Below are 16,357 nucleotides of genomic sequence, written 5' to 3' on the forward strand. Positions count from 1 at the left end.
AAAAAAAAATCTTTAATACATGTTATCTTTTAAAATAACTTCATTATTGATCTACTAAGAAGGATGTTTTCACTCACCACATCCTTTCTCATCACTGTAGTCTCCACAATCGTTGAACTTATCACACACCCAGCGCTGCGGTATACATCGCCCACTAGAACATGTGAACTGATTTCCACTACAGCTTTGGTACACTAAAAAAAAAAGAATTTTACATCAGGACTCACAGCAAATCTTGGTCAGTAGTTTCTGTGTCCTGTGTTTTGTCTTGCTTGTTACACCTATTTTCTTGCACAGGCCAAGGGAAGCCAGGCTTCTTTATTTTTTCAGAAAAAAACAATAACCACCATTTTATAAAAACACTGTCGTCTCCTCCTTTCTCCTGTTTTATCATGTGAAACAGCGCCCCTCTATGTTACGTGGTGAATAGAGTGAATCTGCACAGCCAACAGTCATGTCTGATCCGTCCTGCAGTCTCTCTTGGTTCTGTTCAACACGGATGGATGGATGGATGGATGGATGGATGGATGGATAGATAGAAATGGTACTACTCTCATCTATTCTGTTGCGATGAAGCCTAAATGACTAGTGTCATCCTCACCACAGCCTTGTTCATCACTGTTGTCCCCACAGTCGTCCCAGTGGTCACACACAAACGAATTTGGGACACAGTAGCCATTCGTGCACTGAAACTGGTGGATGGGACAGTGGTTCGTTGCTGTAAATACATTAAAATGAAAATAAATTACTGTTAGTGATTAAATGTGACAAATTCAATAATATAGTATAGGAACAAATGCACACTGTGGGAAGTATCTATATCTATGACATGCCTATATGAAAGACAGGATTGACAGACATAAAGTGAGCTGACACTTTTTTGATCCCTACATCTATGAAAAATGCATTTTCTATTTTTAAAAATGTACTACTTTTTATTGTTATTGGTACAATATTATGTAAGTATATCATCTGTTACAAAACATTTGTTAAGTCCTTTTTATGGTTTCATATGTATGTTGACATAAGTAAATGTTTCACGTTGTGCCTGAATGTACCTTCCTGTCATTATACATATCCTGCGCCACCCCCACATACTTTTCTGCCACTCCAGATTTCCATAGTTTTTATAGTTCCTATCTACCGTTTGCACCGTACCACATGTCCAGTGGCAAGAAATGCATAAAAATATACAGTAAACCCGAAACACACAAAGAAACTGCCTACTGGCTGCACTGTATAGGACATATTTTTATATTTTAAAATTACTATAAATAATTAAAAAATACACCAATACACAAAAAATATTATATACTCTACATAGTAGTTATTTATTGATTTTCAACTTACTGCAGTTGAATTCATCTGAGCCATCTCTGCAGTCCTGCAGCCCGTTGCAGTGTTGGGAGTTTTTATAACAGGCTCCGTTCGCACACGTCTTCTCAGTGCACTGTGGATAGTCTGGACAACACTTCAATGGTTACTTTTTCACATGGTGGTTTTAAAGCAAATAATAAACAGATATGATAACACACTATCTGGTGATATTTTGTGAGTTTTGCGATTTAGCACAGCAGTCTCAGACGTGCGTCTTACTGCAGGTGTTCTCGTCAGAGTTGTCCACGCAGTCCTTAACTCGGTCACACTTGTATTTGAGGGGAATGCACTGGCCTTCCTGGCAGGTAAACTGATCTGTGCTGCAGGTCCTTCCACCTGAAATGGAAGTAGTTTCCGTTTTTGCAGTGTTGAACACATGATTATAAACACGGTACGGCAAATTGATTCATCGCTGAAATTAGATTCAATTTAAACGCAGGTCCTTCCACCTAAAATGGAAGTAGTTTCCGTTTTTGTGTTGAACACATGATTATAAACACGGTACGGCAAATTGATTAATTGCTGAAATTAGATTTAAATGTATTTTTATTGCTGTACCCATTTGTAAATTTTTAATTTTGACTTTTGTTGGTGTACCTAATTTATTTTATAATTTTTTTGCATGACTCATTTAATAATATTTAAATTTATTTTTAATAAATTATTTTTAAATGATAGATGAAGCTTAACAATAGCGTCTGTAGCACTGTCTCACCGCAGGTCCTTTGTTCATCTGAGCCATCGACGCAGTCTACCTCGCCATCACAGACAAATCCCAGGGAAATGCATTCACCGCTGGTCACACACTTGAATTCTTGCGTACTGCATGTGGTTTCTGGAACGACAAAGAGTCTGAGAGTTTATGTCAGAATCTACACATAGAAGAGTATCAAAACTTGAGGAGCACAAGTCAAGCAGGACACAATGAACAGAACTAAAACAAAGCAGGAAATCAGAGGCCGATCGCTAGGTCGGCTGCCACAACGGCCAGCAGGTACGATACTCACGGCAGTTTTGCTCATCTGAGTCATCTGTGCAGTCTTTGGTACCATCACACCTCCAGTCCATGTCAATACACTGTCCATTGCTGCACTGAAACTGACCATTTTCACAAGTTCCTGTAAAAACACACAGATCCAGACAGAGCTGTCGTCAGTGTTTGATGAAGGATATGAGATCTTGTCCTGCTCACAGGGGTTCAAACAGGTCAGTTGCACATTTAAACCTAAGCTTCAAAGGGCTTTTAACAATGTAGGAAAAATATACTGTATCATTCATTTCACCTGATCTTATTATTATAATAATTTTACGTAAATGCTTGTCCAACATTTACAAATACTTCTTTGTCTGTGAATTACAGAAGGTAGTTCAAAGTACCAAAACACAGATAAATGCTCAGAAATGGTTAAAAAAAAAATATCAGTAAAATTTGATAATAAAATAATCAACACTGTCGTGTCGGCCCCCCATTTCCTTACCATTTTTGGTAATATAGAAAAAAGGCACGGAAGCAACTCAAAGTGTTCAGGGCTGCTGTTACAACCTTAAAATATCCTATTATTATTATGCAATAAATAGGAAAACTGTGGTAAATAATACACATTTTTCATTCATTATTGTGTATAAACGAGCGTTGAAGGTGCAAAGTTGCACTAAAATGTGTGTGAGCCTCATGGACCCAGACAGACAAAGTAAACCTTAGTGAACTCTTTTTATCTTCAAGGCACCAATCTTTTTTGAAAAATACAAATGTAAGTTTGCGGGAAAAAACGTGCCTGTTACCAATGAATTACTATGTTTATGACAGCTGCAGCATTATAAACCCCCAAAACATGTGATTTGGCTTTTATAGAAGAGTTAATTCTTCACCATCATATAAAAGTCCATCACTTTGACCTGACAGTGTGTGTCTGATTCAGCACACGGATGTGTACTTTGTATTGTATGGCCGTTCACATTGTCCCAGAACATGAAAATATCAAGGTGATGGTTTTATGCTTTCATTGCTGTGTGTCCAACACACTATGGTTCACTGTTCAATAATATAGCTTGATACATTTAACAGAATTCTGTAAGTAATCCCACTATGTGCAATACATGTAGATACATGGATGGATAGATCGATAGATAGACAGATAGATAGATGCATAGATAGATGATTATTTAGCTGATAAAAACAGTTTCAAGTTTAAAAACAAAGAGAGAGATGGTTGATTATGTTGACAGAATGTCTAATTGTTTGAACCTTCTTCTTAAAATGGTTAAAAATACAAAACCAAAACGAAACAAAATCATACCCGTTTCTGAGCAAACGAAATCCACAGGAGTAAGACTCCGATACCTTAATCACCACGCATTAATAGTCAACGTTATAGTAACTGCAGTTCCATCCATCTTCTACTGCTGACTCCATTCACCATATTCACATGTAGATAAAAGCAACCATCAAACTTACATCCATACAATTTGGAGTAAACAATTAATTTCATCCATCATGACTTTGTACTGTGAGACGAAACCAGTACTGGGTTACAAAAGGCAATTGAACTGGTGATACTGGCGGTAAAACAAGAGCACAAACCATTTTTTTTTTGTCTTGTAGCCCTAATGTAGTAATCCTTCTGAGATTATTTATTAAATCAATTTCAATGTATTCACATCTGCACAATGAGACCAAGTTATGAAAAAAAAAGCAATCCAATTGAAGTTAAACCCAAATTTTGCCGGAGGCAAAATATGCACCAGTAAATCCATTCAGTTTGTCATTGAGTGTTTTCAAAGAAATCATATGTTAACCCAGAAAGAAGAACGTAAAATAAGCTCGACGACACTTTAGGAACATATGCTTACCTCGAACAAGTGCGGTTACATGAGACAGCAGTAGCAGAGAAAGAAGATGGAGACCTGTAAAGGCCATTACTTCACTTCTCCACCCTTCCTCTTTAGTTCTCTGTGGTTGGGAAGTTTGGTTTGGTCTAAGTGAAGGAGCCTGAGCTACATGTGTTCCCTGATTCCAGATCGTCCAAATGAGCCGGATCGTTTCAGATACGTTGTCTTAGTGGAACCAGGTGTGTTCCATACGCCACACCAGCAGACTCACAATGTGACACGGGTATAACACAGGGTTTTTTTTATGGGTTTTGGTTTACATAAAGTCCATCCAATATTAACTTTTACCTGTCGGTATGTTGTCCACTTCAGCAAGAAAAAGTAACAGCTCATATTTGTGTAACACAGAGGTGGATCTTATTGTCATAATTGAGTAATAAAGACTATACGGTCGATGAAATATTCTAATTATCTCAGTATTTCTTGGTAAACCACCTCTGTGTCATTTTTGTTAATAGGTCTGTAAAGATAAAGGACGCGTTAATCATAAACCCTAGCATGTTCGCGTGCTATAAAAAGCTGATTAATGCTAAGAGTTGATTTCTAACATCAAAACATAAAAAACTGTAAAAAAAAAACCCAAATCAAAGTGAATGACCTAAATCACACGAGTCAAACTCAAGGCCCGGGGGGCAAATGCTGCCCACCAAATAACTTTGTGTGGCCTGCGGGAGCTTAAAAAGCATTTAGTAAAGTCCATTCAGCAGAGTTTCTTAACCTGAGAAAATAAATGTTTTGTTTTTTTTTAGTACACAGCAATGAACTATATTTGTAGCTTAAATAAATAGGAATCAACTGTAGAAGCATGTATTAGTCTGATATGGAGTAGTTACATCTATGCCTATGGACTGGTACCGGTGTGCAAACCGGGAATTGGGGCCCACTGATCTATACAGAGGAACTCTATTGCTGATGTGGCCCCCCGGTGAAAATAAGTTTGACACCCCTGACCTAAATGATAAATTAAGATATTCTGCGTGCATATTACCTATAATGTACAATACTAATATTAGGGCTGTCAAAACAATAAAATCTGAAATCACATTCATCACTAGGTTCCTCTGGATAGATTAATCATGAACACAGATAAATATGATTATTCATGACCACAAATAAGCATGATTAATCCAGACAAATCAACATTTCCAAGTATGTTTCTGTACATTCCTGATTCATCACAACTGATTATGATCATTCATGATTAATACAGATAAACCAACACTCCTATATATGTTTCTTTATATTCCTGAAACAAAAAATGTGGAATAATCATGATTAATCATAATAATGCATGATCATAATTAACCTGGTTAATGATAGATTGTTTTATGTGGAAAGGGCAGATTCTTACAGGGTTAGGAGAATCTGATGTGGCCCCTCTGTATAGTCATAGTCATAGTTTTTTTTTTGTTTTTTTTTTGCATCAGTTGCAACACTCAGTCAAGCATACATTCCTTACAGCCATTGGATATAATAATGTGTCCCAGCCACACTTTATTACCGGAGTCATTGGAATTCCATTCCTAAGGTGCCATTTCACTCCATAATTTGGAACTCACAAACTGTACATCGGTACCTACGTCACTCACCTACAGTAACACAGTGGTAACATCATAAAAAAGGACATAAAAACATCAGAAGAATCTGACTTATGTCTGGGAGACATAATGAAGGGCAAAAAATAACAACATAAATGCAGAGTGAATGTAGCACAATCCAATGTATGGCGTACAACCAGAGAACATATAGAAATAAAAATCAGGGACGCCCAGCACGGCGCCCCGCCCGACAGCTCGAGGTAGGTGGAGCACAAACAACCAAACAAACAAAAAATCAAACAAACATCTTCAAACCAGAAAAAAACATATTTTCTTAACAAATACATTTATTTGTTTATTTATTAACTTAGAAGTTAATACTTGTCTGTAGTACTGTATTGCTCACCTGACAGACGCCGTCATGACGTATGTGCGGGGTCCTGCGTAGAAGCGGGAGCGACAACATTGCTGGCCTTAGTATTCCCTGTATTTTATTTTAACGATTTTTGGTCAATTTAGTGTTGATGTGTGCATATTAGTGACACGTGTGTATTGGTAATTCATTGAAATACGGAACAAATCGCCCCCCGTATTGATTCAATAATAGGCGCAACATTCAATTGACAAATATTTACAGGACGGGTGGCGACCCTACTGCCGCTGCATCTGCTAATTAGTTCCCGGGCGAAAGTTGCTATAATGCAGTGAGATGTTAGTTCGCATTTTAATGAAGCAGTTTCCATATTTTTTTCTCTAAAATAAAATACAAACACTGACATTCATTGTGAACATTACACACAATATGTACTTTAAATTATTACATTATATATACATGTTTCAATGGGTTATTTAAGTTAGTTAAGAATAAGAAAAATATTTGCACTAGCTGTTTTCAAACAGTATACTGTAACAAATAATTGGGAGTTGTGAAGTTTCCCCCCCTGATTTTACAGTCACCTTGTTTTTAAGCTGTTCAATGTTTTTATATCTGAACTTGATGCTGACGTTAAGGTGAAGTGAGTGAAGATACTACAGTACATAGAACAGCTATCGCCATCTAGTGGCATTAACGTTGCGAACGCCTGGCTTAGAATGCTTTTTAAGGAACACATTTTTGTAGTAATATTTCCCACCTAAAGAAAAACATCTGGAAGAACCTGCTATGCTACAGGTAAAACTCCATCAGATACAGACGTAAAATATTGTTAAAAATGACATGGTGAAATATTTGTATTTCAAAAATAATCATAGTTTGGGTGCGTTTTTTGTTGTTGTTAGGACAGTTTTTTTTATTAAACAAATGACTTTCACTACATACCAAGACATTTCTAAATCATTGGAAAATTGACAATTTTAGTTGATGACCTCAAACACTCGGAGCTGCAACTACCTAAAGGTTTATGCACAATATGTATATAAAGTAGCCTGCAGCCGGTCTTTTAAGATCAATCAAACACATTTTTATTTGTAAAAAATATTAAATAAAAACAATGAGTGTACTGGTTTCCTTTCAAGGTTTGTTCTTTTTTCTATTTATTTATCTTTGAAGGCAAAACACTAACTTAAATAAAACAAACGCAGCTACCATGGTTGATCAAGATTTAATAGTAAAGGTAGTCTCAGCAGTTTTATTTAGTGGTGGTTTTATTTACTGAAAAAATTGAACTTTTGGATATACTCTCAATAAGAAGAACAGTGATGTTTTGTTGGAGTCACTAAGTAAAACATTGTAAACACACACACACACACACACACACAAATGTTATTTACTGTAAATGCATTTAACCTAAACCTAAAAATTTGGTGAAAAAATTAATGTAAATGAGAAAGTTCCTCTTGGTTTTTTTTGCATAATACAGTTGCAGTGAAACAAAAAGGGAAATTTTTCACACCAATAGGCTGGCTCAGAGCTGTATGAAGAACTCAGGGTATTTATCAAAACAAAACAAACACAAAGTGTCACACAAACATGCTATTTCACCAAAAAAAACAAAAACATTACATTCACAGATGAAGGCTGGTGATTTGTCTGTCTAAAATGATTTGGATTTGTCTAGTGTTATTCATGGGAAAGGAAGTGTAGTAGATGAGCCCTCGATGTGCTTCATTAGTTGTATCCTCTGTTGTCATAAGGATTGCTGCCGCGCTTGTCATCATATGGGTTCATCTTAGGACGATTAGGTTCATAGGGATTGTGCTGTGGTCTGGTCTGATCACGTGGGCCGCTTTTTGGTCGAAACTCGTATAAGTCAGTGTCACGGTGGTCATCATAAGGGTACCGCTACATAAGAGAAACACAATTCCTTTGGTATAAAATGTTCCTAATTGTGTGAACTACTTTTTAAAACCCTCTTGTTTATTATACAGTTCTTACAATTTTGAAATTGTAACCGACAAACAGGCTACTACTACAAATAGTTCTTTTGTAAACAAAACGCCACTTACATGCCTATGTTTAAGTATGCGGTTGGTCATTAGTTCTGGTTGTTTTAACGTAGATAAAAATCTGTGTTTGATACATGTCAAACACACATTAAAAATTAACTTTTATATCACCCAAGTGAACAGTGGGGAGCTTTAAGAGCCTGGGGAGCAGTGCGTTTGGATGGATGCTCAGAGCAGCTGGCAGCTGGGGGACTCAAACCTGAAACCTTCCAGACCCACGCCCGCTTCCTTAACCACTAAGCCACCGCTGACCCAAACAAGGCACATATTTAATGTTTTTAAATGTTTTTGTGTTTAAATGTATGTTTTTGGGTTTTTTTTAAACCCCCACGTCGTACCACCAAAACAAAAGTGCCCCAAAACATATGTTTAATAAAATATAAGAATCTTCTAATTCCACTTTAATCACTCAGTGTGAAACCTGCGCCTGTTTAGATGAACACAAAGCTGATATACCTGTGGGAATTGATGTAAGTCACACAAAAAATTGTTCAATAGCTCAGAGTCTCTTTTGTAAAAGTTTTTTAATGTCCATCTGCTTCCACCTCTAGTGGTGTAAAAAAATTGTTCTGCCCCTCAATGTCGCATAGACGAAAAAAATAAGGTCTTTGCACTAAATATATGATAAATCTGATAATCTTTCATGGAACACCAAAAAATCGGTCACTTTGACAATTCTGCATTACTAAGCGAGGCATAACAGCTTTGAACTGCAAATCTGTTGACATACATGTGCTAATCGATTCACATTACATAACGTATTAATTAATTTGTAAAGATTAATCAGGTCTAAATTGTTAATGCATTGGAAAAACTACATGCACTGAATATCCAATAATTCTGCCGTGCACATACTTTTGGCTATATTTGTAACATTTTGTTACATTTTAAATCCATCATTTGAATCACTCACAAATTTGAATCAGGTGTCAAAGCAATTTGTTTTTCTATTGGATATGTTTACAATTTGTCATATTTAGAACTTAGATTTGTCTGATTTAATCATGATAAACGGTGCATTATAGTCATGATTAATCGTTACCTTACTTACTACAAAGCTATCAACTGGTTATTCAAATTTTATATTCATTTTAATCATTTGACAGCCCCCATGAATACCGATTTCCCTTCTCTGTTTGTTTAGTCATTTTAACAGTTGACTCGTTGCCCATAGGGGCAACATTGCTCTGCGCAGTTAATAACAATCATAACGATTGTTGCAGAGGTTGCATATCAAACACATATGGCGGCACGCTTACCATGTTCCTGTCACCGTTTTGCCGGCCGTTCCTTGGAGACATCTCATAGTTGTCCCTGGCGTTCCAGCTGCTCTGGACTGTGGCTCGTGGAATTTCTGGCACTGCAGTTGTTCCAAGCGAAGCGTTGCCGTTGCTGAATACCAATGGTGACTTGGCAGGAGAGTGACTGACATATGGCTTCCCAATGTCTACATTTTTACTCGCCTTTGATTTTTTCTTGGCAGATCTGGAGGATAGAAAACGACTGCAAATGAAGTTTTCACACAAAAGCATTTAGACTTTGGGTTCGAGAAATACATAAATGATCAGCTGGATTAGAGGGCACATTTTCACAAGAGGTGCTTTTGACACAATTTAATCAAACCTATTTTCAATTTTTCAGTCAGTCTATTCCCTAATAACTCATTTATAATTAATATTTTTCATTAGATTATTTTTTTTGGTTACCACATCTTTTAACAAAACTCTCACTTTAATTATTATTATATATCTTTGGTGCATTTCAGTTATGTTCTGGACAACCTATAGTCTTTTGGTTACGTCACAAATTTGGTATGAAATAAATAAACACGTACAGTAAAAATAATAATAATAATAATTTAACTATATTGATCCCATATTTGGGAAAGTCTTGTGTTAACAGCAGATATGCCGACTAGTACATGCAGTAGTAGAGTTAACAGTTCCAACATATGTAGTGTGAATACTATAAGTTAGTTGAATATAGCCTAAATGAACTCCTAGATAAGCGTTAAAAAAAAGTCTCAGATCTTAACTATGTAATGGAGATTTTAGTGCTGTTGACGCTTAGCTGGACAATTTCCGCCTCAAAATTAGCACATGTTAGCACAAACCATACCTGGAAGTCACCAACAGAATGATGAGCATTATGACCAGCAGGGCACCCAGCACAGATGCAACAATGACTAGAGCCAGCTGCCATTCTGTTAAACAAAGTAACACAAAAATTCAAATTCAATGTTTAGTCTGATTATTCATTGGGTAGCTGTGGCTCAATTATTATAATAAATCTTGATGGTAATAATGATTAATTGTGACTAATCCAGACAAATCAACACATGACTTGATATTTTTCCTACATTGCGAATCCTAAGGCGAATAACAGCATGTCTTTGACACCTGTATTTATTTGTAACTAACCCAGAGGGCGTTATTATTATGAAAAAAAAAAAGGAAAAATCATATTTCAACCTTTTTTTTTTGCCCCTTCATCGAGTTTGGTTATTAGCTTTTCCCTGTGATGTGTTCACATGACAGCGTGTTAAAGCAGTGATAAATATATACTCACTTTCAGTGCAGCTTACACCAGTGGAACCGAAGGGGCAGCTGAAAGATAGGCAGGCAGTTCCATTTAAACTTTATTGCAGTTAAAGAATAAGCAAACAAAAATATGAAAAGAAAAAAGAAAAAAAAAGAAAGAAAGAAAACTGACATTGCGACTTTCGGAGACTTACTTGACGCACTCGATGTTATCTTTCGAGTATTGTCCACTCTTACAAACTGTAAAAGCAAAATAAAACACGCACTGATTGGATATTATTTACAAATTATAATAACACACACCTTCACACTTTTACTATTTGACGCACTTACCAATGCACATTCTCTCAGAGAAGTTTGACTTTATAAGATGTTCTTTACATTCACAGGTGAATGTGCCTTCCCCAGGTGTGCAGTTAGTAGTTTCCAAATCACAGTGATCATTCATGTCACACAGGTTTCCCTCTGCAAACAAATAAACACAAGAAGCTGCGTGACTACGCTAAAAGATATAGGTAGCCAGGATTTGTCAGGGGGAAGAAAAAATAATCTGGTTTGAGATTTGACACACTTCCAAAATACAATAAAGAGTATTTTATTTCTAGAATACTTTTTTGCTCCTCTAAGAAAAAGTGCATTTAGTAACAACAACAGCAAAATGTGGGATTTGTAAAATGCTAGTCAGGTATGGTGGAAACACTACCAATTATATATTATACAATTATATAATTATATATTTATATATAAACATATAATAAAAAAAAAAAACACTACCAATTTATATAAACATATAATAAAAAAAACCCATCCAAAATAAAACATGGAGCAACAAAAACGGAGAGACGAGGAGAGAAAATGTGATAGTAGAGCATTTTCTATTTAATTATAAACTTTGTCCTAAAAAAACACTTAAGGTCATGAAAATTAATTGAGATTTAGCGATTCAATGCAATTCATCCACCTTATTTATTGAAAAGTATCGGATCGGTTTCGGCAATACTGGCCAGTATTTACTTGGTATGGGAGCGATACCAAAATATGCAGTGTCACACAGCACTAATGTAGGATTATTTTTTCTCTTCTTAAATTTAGTGGGTGCGGCTTATTTCAGGTACGCTCAATAGCCAAGAAATTGTGGTATAATTATGAGAAAAAGTGGCGCATTTATGAGAATCATCTCAAGATGTTAGTTTTCTATTTTTTTGATGCACGGTAATACCCAGATTAAGATACAACTATAGAAGTACCTGTGAATACTGAAATTTCCAGAGGGCAGCCGTTACAGTCTATTTTTTTCATAAACCCTGTAACACCTTCTTGTGTGACGGTAGATGTGGCGCTGTAGACAATCTCTATATCTGCCGTCAGTCCTTCAGCCTGGCGACTTGCACCTGGCCTAAGATCACAGTTACCACATGTTAGGTGTTTACACTTATGCAGGATAATTTAGTTTTGCTTTAGGATGTATTTGTTTAACAGAGGTTTATCGTGACACTCACAAGAGTTTGACCACTCTTATGTTAATAAGTGTGCGGGTCGTGTTAAGACTTGGTCCAAGCTGTGTTAAGAGGAAAAAAAAAATTATGTCAACATATTATTTTGGACTTAAAATACGTACTTCATGAATATCACATTTTACAGATAAGATAATCTTACGTCATCTGTAATGTTTTTTGATGCTCTTGCAAATTCTGTTGAAGCAATATTTTTCATTGCATCCACATACTGTAAACCAGGCACCATCAGACTCCCAGGGAAAACCTTGGCTGAAGTTAAAAAAGAAAATGAAAAAATAGAATCAGAAATCAGAAAGAGAAAATGAAAAAATAGAATCAGAAATCGCAAATTTAGATTTATTCACGCACAAGTCTGCCAAGAGTAGTTTGTTGTTTGTAACATGAGGGTCTCTATAAAACATAGCTACAAGAGTAGACAATTTTAAGGAAACTGAAGGAAATGAAAGCTGATGTCGGTCCGTTAAAAAAACAAAACAATATTTCACCATGTTGTAAAGTTTTATATGAACTCCTTTTCAATTATACAGTTTTACTCAAATATGCAGCAGCTGTCTCCCTGTGAGACTGCCAGGGGGTCTCAAACTCGTGGGCCAAAGGGCCACTTTTGGCAGCACATAAATGATTTAATATTCCCCTTAAAGAAAGTCTTTAAATTTATTTTGACTCATTTAAATGCAGCTATTGCTTATTTAACAATCACCAATCTATTATTATGCAGTTTTTAATCAAACAAAAAATAGTACTTTTTAATTGAACATCGAAACTCCCCCCACCCCCTCTTTTTTCTCTAAAGGCTCCTCTTAATCACAAACACAAGGTTCTTCTTGTAAATGGTACAAACTCACTTACCTTTCTCACATACTTTCCTGTTATAATCGTAGGACTCTCCGAAAAAAAAAAAAAAAAATTTTAAAACTTAACATTTTCTAATGAAGTACATTTGAAGATAACATAAAGATGTTATGTTTACTTACTATTAGAAAGGTTTTTGACATCAGTGATATGTAGTGGTTGACGTTAGAGTTGCAAAAAAATTGATTTAAAATAAACAGACAAACGAACCTGGTGTTGGTGTTGTTGTAGGTAACGGTGTTGTGGGTATTTCTGTAGAAACGTTGGCTGTTGGTCCAGAAACGTTGGTTGTTAGTGCGGGTGTTGTTGCAGAAGCATTGGTTGTTGGTCCAGAAATGTTGGTTGTTAGTGCGGGTGTTGTTGCAGAAGCTTTGGTTGTTGGTGCAGGTGTTGTTGCAGGAGCTTCGGTTGTTGGTGCAGGTGCTGTTGCAGAAGCTTCGGTTGTTCCTGTTGCTTCTGATGTTGCAGAAGAGATAAGAGCTAGGGCTGTGGAGAAACAACATTCCAGTTGGATTAGATAAAGACACCAGAACTGTCAGACTATAGCAAGGGTCACCAATGTGGTGCCTGGGGGCATCTGGTAGCCCCCAGGTGCCTGTTATGTTCTAAAAATAAAACTAGTCAACAATTGTACTGTTACTTAGTATTATTACATTGGTCGGAAGGTCTGTATCAAACAAAAAGTAGCTCTTTGTATTACTAGGTGCCCTTGAAGTAGCTCTCAGTCTCAAAAAGGTTGGTGACCCCTGGACTATAGGATCTATATTTGTCTATTAGGAATCATTTTTAAAAAAAATGAATTTTTGACACAAAACTTAAAATGAAAAATAAACCCTGTGCCTACTGAATCTAATGGTTATAACGTGTTGAACATTTTCCTGGAACCATTTAGTGACATTTTGCTGCCTTCTTCTGCCTCAGTGATTCTTAAAACTTTGTTCCAAGTGACTAATCCCACATCATTACCACTAGAGGGAGCCCAATTACCACCGTGTGTGGCTCATTTGGATCAAACACTATATCAACTGTATTTCAAGGTTGACAAAAATACACATATGCAATTAATATTATACCCTTGCCATTACTATGTCCTCACATATAACACATTTAATGCCATACCCATTCAAACTCCACCTCAAACATTCCGGGTGATATAACACACTGTAATATTGAGTCTGCCACTGGGGTCAGATAGCCGGACTTTACACACACTTAAATATTCAGATTAGCTTTTGTGAGTGTTGAACACATATTTTACTGGAGCCGAGTGGATATCTAGCATTTGAACGTTTTCCCGGTACAACATTTAGGTAACCTGCTGCACAAAAGTAGCCGCTTCTACTGCACCAAAACCACCCAAAAGAGTACATAACAGTCAGAAACTAAAGAGGGGCTAGTAGGTATGAAATTATTACTTTATCGGTGAAAAAGTACATTCTTACCAAATAGTTTTATCTTAATGTATTTAGGTATTCAGTATTTTCTTTAGTTAATGATTATATATATAAATTAAGAAGTCATTTTTTCATCCCACAATGGAGAAATTCACAGTGTTGACAGCAGCGGAGTACAGTACAGGGTATAAAGAGTAAAGTATAGCATGGTACTGTAGTACTAGAGATAACAGCTTGCCGTGCCCTGTACTGCCAGGAAGTTATATTTAATATGATATTGTAAATATATATATATATATATATATATATATATATTGACATACATACATATATTTATGTGCCTATAAAAACATTGAAAACTTACCAACATAGATTACACCCAGCCGAGAGAATTTGAATTTTTCAGCCATTGCAAATGTTACCACGGAAAAAAAACACAAGGAAGAAAAAAGGTGCAGTGAGTGACAAAGGCAGATCCAGTAAATGATCGGCTGTCTGCCACAGGCACCTTTATTAATCACCACTCCTCTGTGGGTGGGAGTGTCCACTTTGACATACTGTATTTGCTACCAGAACGCCCATCTCGCTATCTTTAAAATGGTTTATGTTATGTAGTACAATACAACAAGTGTTCCCTTTCATGCATATATTATTATTACAGGTGAATGTGAGGTCATTCAGTATGGTACACACCAGGGGATGTGTTTGTGATACAATTTTCCCCGAGGAGTTTGGTTACCCTCGGACCGCACCATCTGTGCAATTTGAAATAGATGAAAATAACAAGCACTCTATGAGGATATAGCTTTGAGACAGTGGGGAAGATTTTTTTTTTTTTAGTTTTCCACAATAAGCAAGCCTGCTGTATGAAACATGGATGGAAAAATTGATGTCTTTTTGCTTTCCATTTTTTCATTTAACTTCCTTCTAGCAAGGTCACGGACTAGATAAATATGACTCGTCATTAGATTTAATAAGTTACCAACTGAAGCATAGGTGACGTGGAGGAACACCTTTCTTTTTTTTTCTACTCTTCTACTAATTTTCTAACAAATCATTTAATCTGGAGGTAGTGTTTCCTAACATATTATGCTTTAAGTGGAATATCAACATCAAACTTAGAAAGACGTTTGTTATATTTAGAGACCTTTAAGGTTACTGGAATAAATGCTACTTAAGGAAGTGTTTCAGCCGATTTACACTCCCTTATCAGAAGCAAGTTGACACTAAAACCAGGTGGGATGTCAGGAAAGCGACCTTTGATTTAGGATCTCATAAAAGACGTGAACAGATGTGACTTTGTTGCAAACGGTTTGCCTAGCTGAAACAAACAAACAAAAAAGTTTTATCATAAGAGAAGGTTCTAAATATAAACGAACTGCTCACGAGCCTGTTTTTAAATCAGGTTCAAAGACCAGTGATAAAAGAAGTATCACGCAAATGCTGACACCACTGTCTGCTATCCAGCATTGAAATAAAAAACCAGGTCGAACGTCACAGCTGTCAATGGAAAACATGACAGAAGAGACAGAATAATAAAAAAGGTAAAGTTTAACTAGTGTTCCTGTGACAGCAAATCTGTTTTGGGCGATGTTCAAGGTGTGTTTTGTGAGCTACACCCTCCCCTCCACCACAAAAAAAAAAAAAAACCTGCTTCCACTAGGTGGCTGCAGATGGCTATAAAACCTACAAAACATATACTCAGAGCTGGTCAAAGAAGATCTTTGGTTGTGTCTAGTAGTTAGTCTTAAAACATATATGTTTTGAAACATTTTTGCTTACGTTTAGCTAACGTTTTAGTCATT

The 16,357-nt window shown here is 36.2% G+C and overlaps 3 protein-coding genes and 1 long non-coding RNA gene across 4 annotated transcripts in view; all 4 read right to left on the reverse strand.

Moving 5' to 3' along the window:
- LOC112487389 (low-density lipoprotein receptor-related protein 2-like) overlaps nucleotides 1–456 on the reverse strand; it is a 5,090-nt gene extending 4,634 nt beyond the window's left edge. The window contains exons 1-2 of the mRNA XM_025058016.1: nucleotides 420–456; nucleotides 78–194 (exon numbers count right to left, since the gene is read on the reverse strand). Of these exons, the coding sequence (XP_024913784.1) occupies nucleotides 78–194; nucleotides 420–456 (154 nt within the window). The remainder of the gene's footprint in view (nucleotides 1–77; nucleotides 195–419) is intronic.
- A 62-nt stretch (nucleotides 457–518) lies between these two features.
- LOC112487390 (low-density lipoprotein receptor-related protein 2-like) lies at nucleotides 519–4,294 on the reverse strand. Its single transcript, XM_025058017.1, has 6 exons — nucleotides 4,228–4,294; nucleotides 2,385–2,495; nucleotides 2,093–2,212; nucleotides 1,597–1,713; nucleotides 1,351–1,461; nucleotides 519–718 (listed from the first exon to the last, which is right to left on the reverse strand). Exons 1-6 carry the CDS (start codon nucleotides 4,292–4,294, stop codon nucleotides 558–560), a joined length of 687 nt encoding a protein of 228 aa, XP_024913785.1. The 3' UTR covers nucleotides 519–557.
- Nucleotides 4,295–7,065: 2,771 nt separating this feature from the next.
- The window catches only part of LOC103381418 (mucin-2-like), a 22,051-nt gene continuing 12,759 nt past the window's right edge, over nucleotides 7,066–16,357 (reverse strand). Inside the window, exons 13-22 of the mRNA XM_025058018.1 lie at nucleotides 13,365–13,644; nucleotides 12,446–12,595; nucleotides 12,289–12,347; nucleotides 12,037–12,185; nucleotides 11,123–11,254; nucleotides 10,984–11,029; nucleotides 10,818–10,855; nucleotides 10,368–10,452; nucleotides 9,509–9,734; nucleotides 7,066–8,085 (exon numbers count right to left, since the gene is read on the reverse strand). Coding sequence (XP_024913786.1) covers nucleotides 7,912–8,085; nucleotides 9,509–9,734; nucleotides 10,368–10,452; nucleotides 10,818–10,855; nucleotides 10,984–11,029; nucleotides 11,123–11,254; nucleotides 12,037–12,185; nucleotides 12,289–12,347; nucleotides 12,446–12,595; nucleotides 13,365–13,644 — 1,339 coding nt within the window. The 3' untranslated portion in view covers nucleotides 7,066–7,911. The remainder of the gene's footprint in view (nucleotides 8,086–9,508; nucleotides 9,735–10,367; nucleotides 10,453–10,817; nucleotides 10,856–10,983; nucleotides 11,030–11,122; nucleotides 11,255–12,036; nucleotides 12,186–12,288; nucleotides 12,348–12,445; nucleotides 12,596–13,364; nucleotides 13,645–16,357) is intronic.
- LOC112487345 (uncharacterized) lies at nucleotides 13,558–15,055 on the reverse strand. The gene is made up of 2 exons (XR_003050366.1): nucleotides 14,917–15,055; nucleotides 13,558–13,644 (listed from the first exon to the last, which is right to left on the reverse strand). It is a non-coding gene; the product is annotated as an uncharacterized LOC112487345 (long non-coding RNA).

Source organism: Cynoglossus semilaevis, chromosome 8 (genome assembly GCF_000523025.1).
Source record: "Cynoglossus semilaevis isolate Cse_v1.0 chromosome 8, Cse_v1.0, whole genome shotgun sequence".
NCBI lineage: Eukaryota > Metazoa > Chordata > Actinopteri > Pleuronectiformes > Cynoglossidae > Cynoglossus > Cynoglossus semilaevis.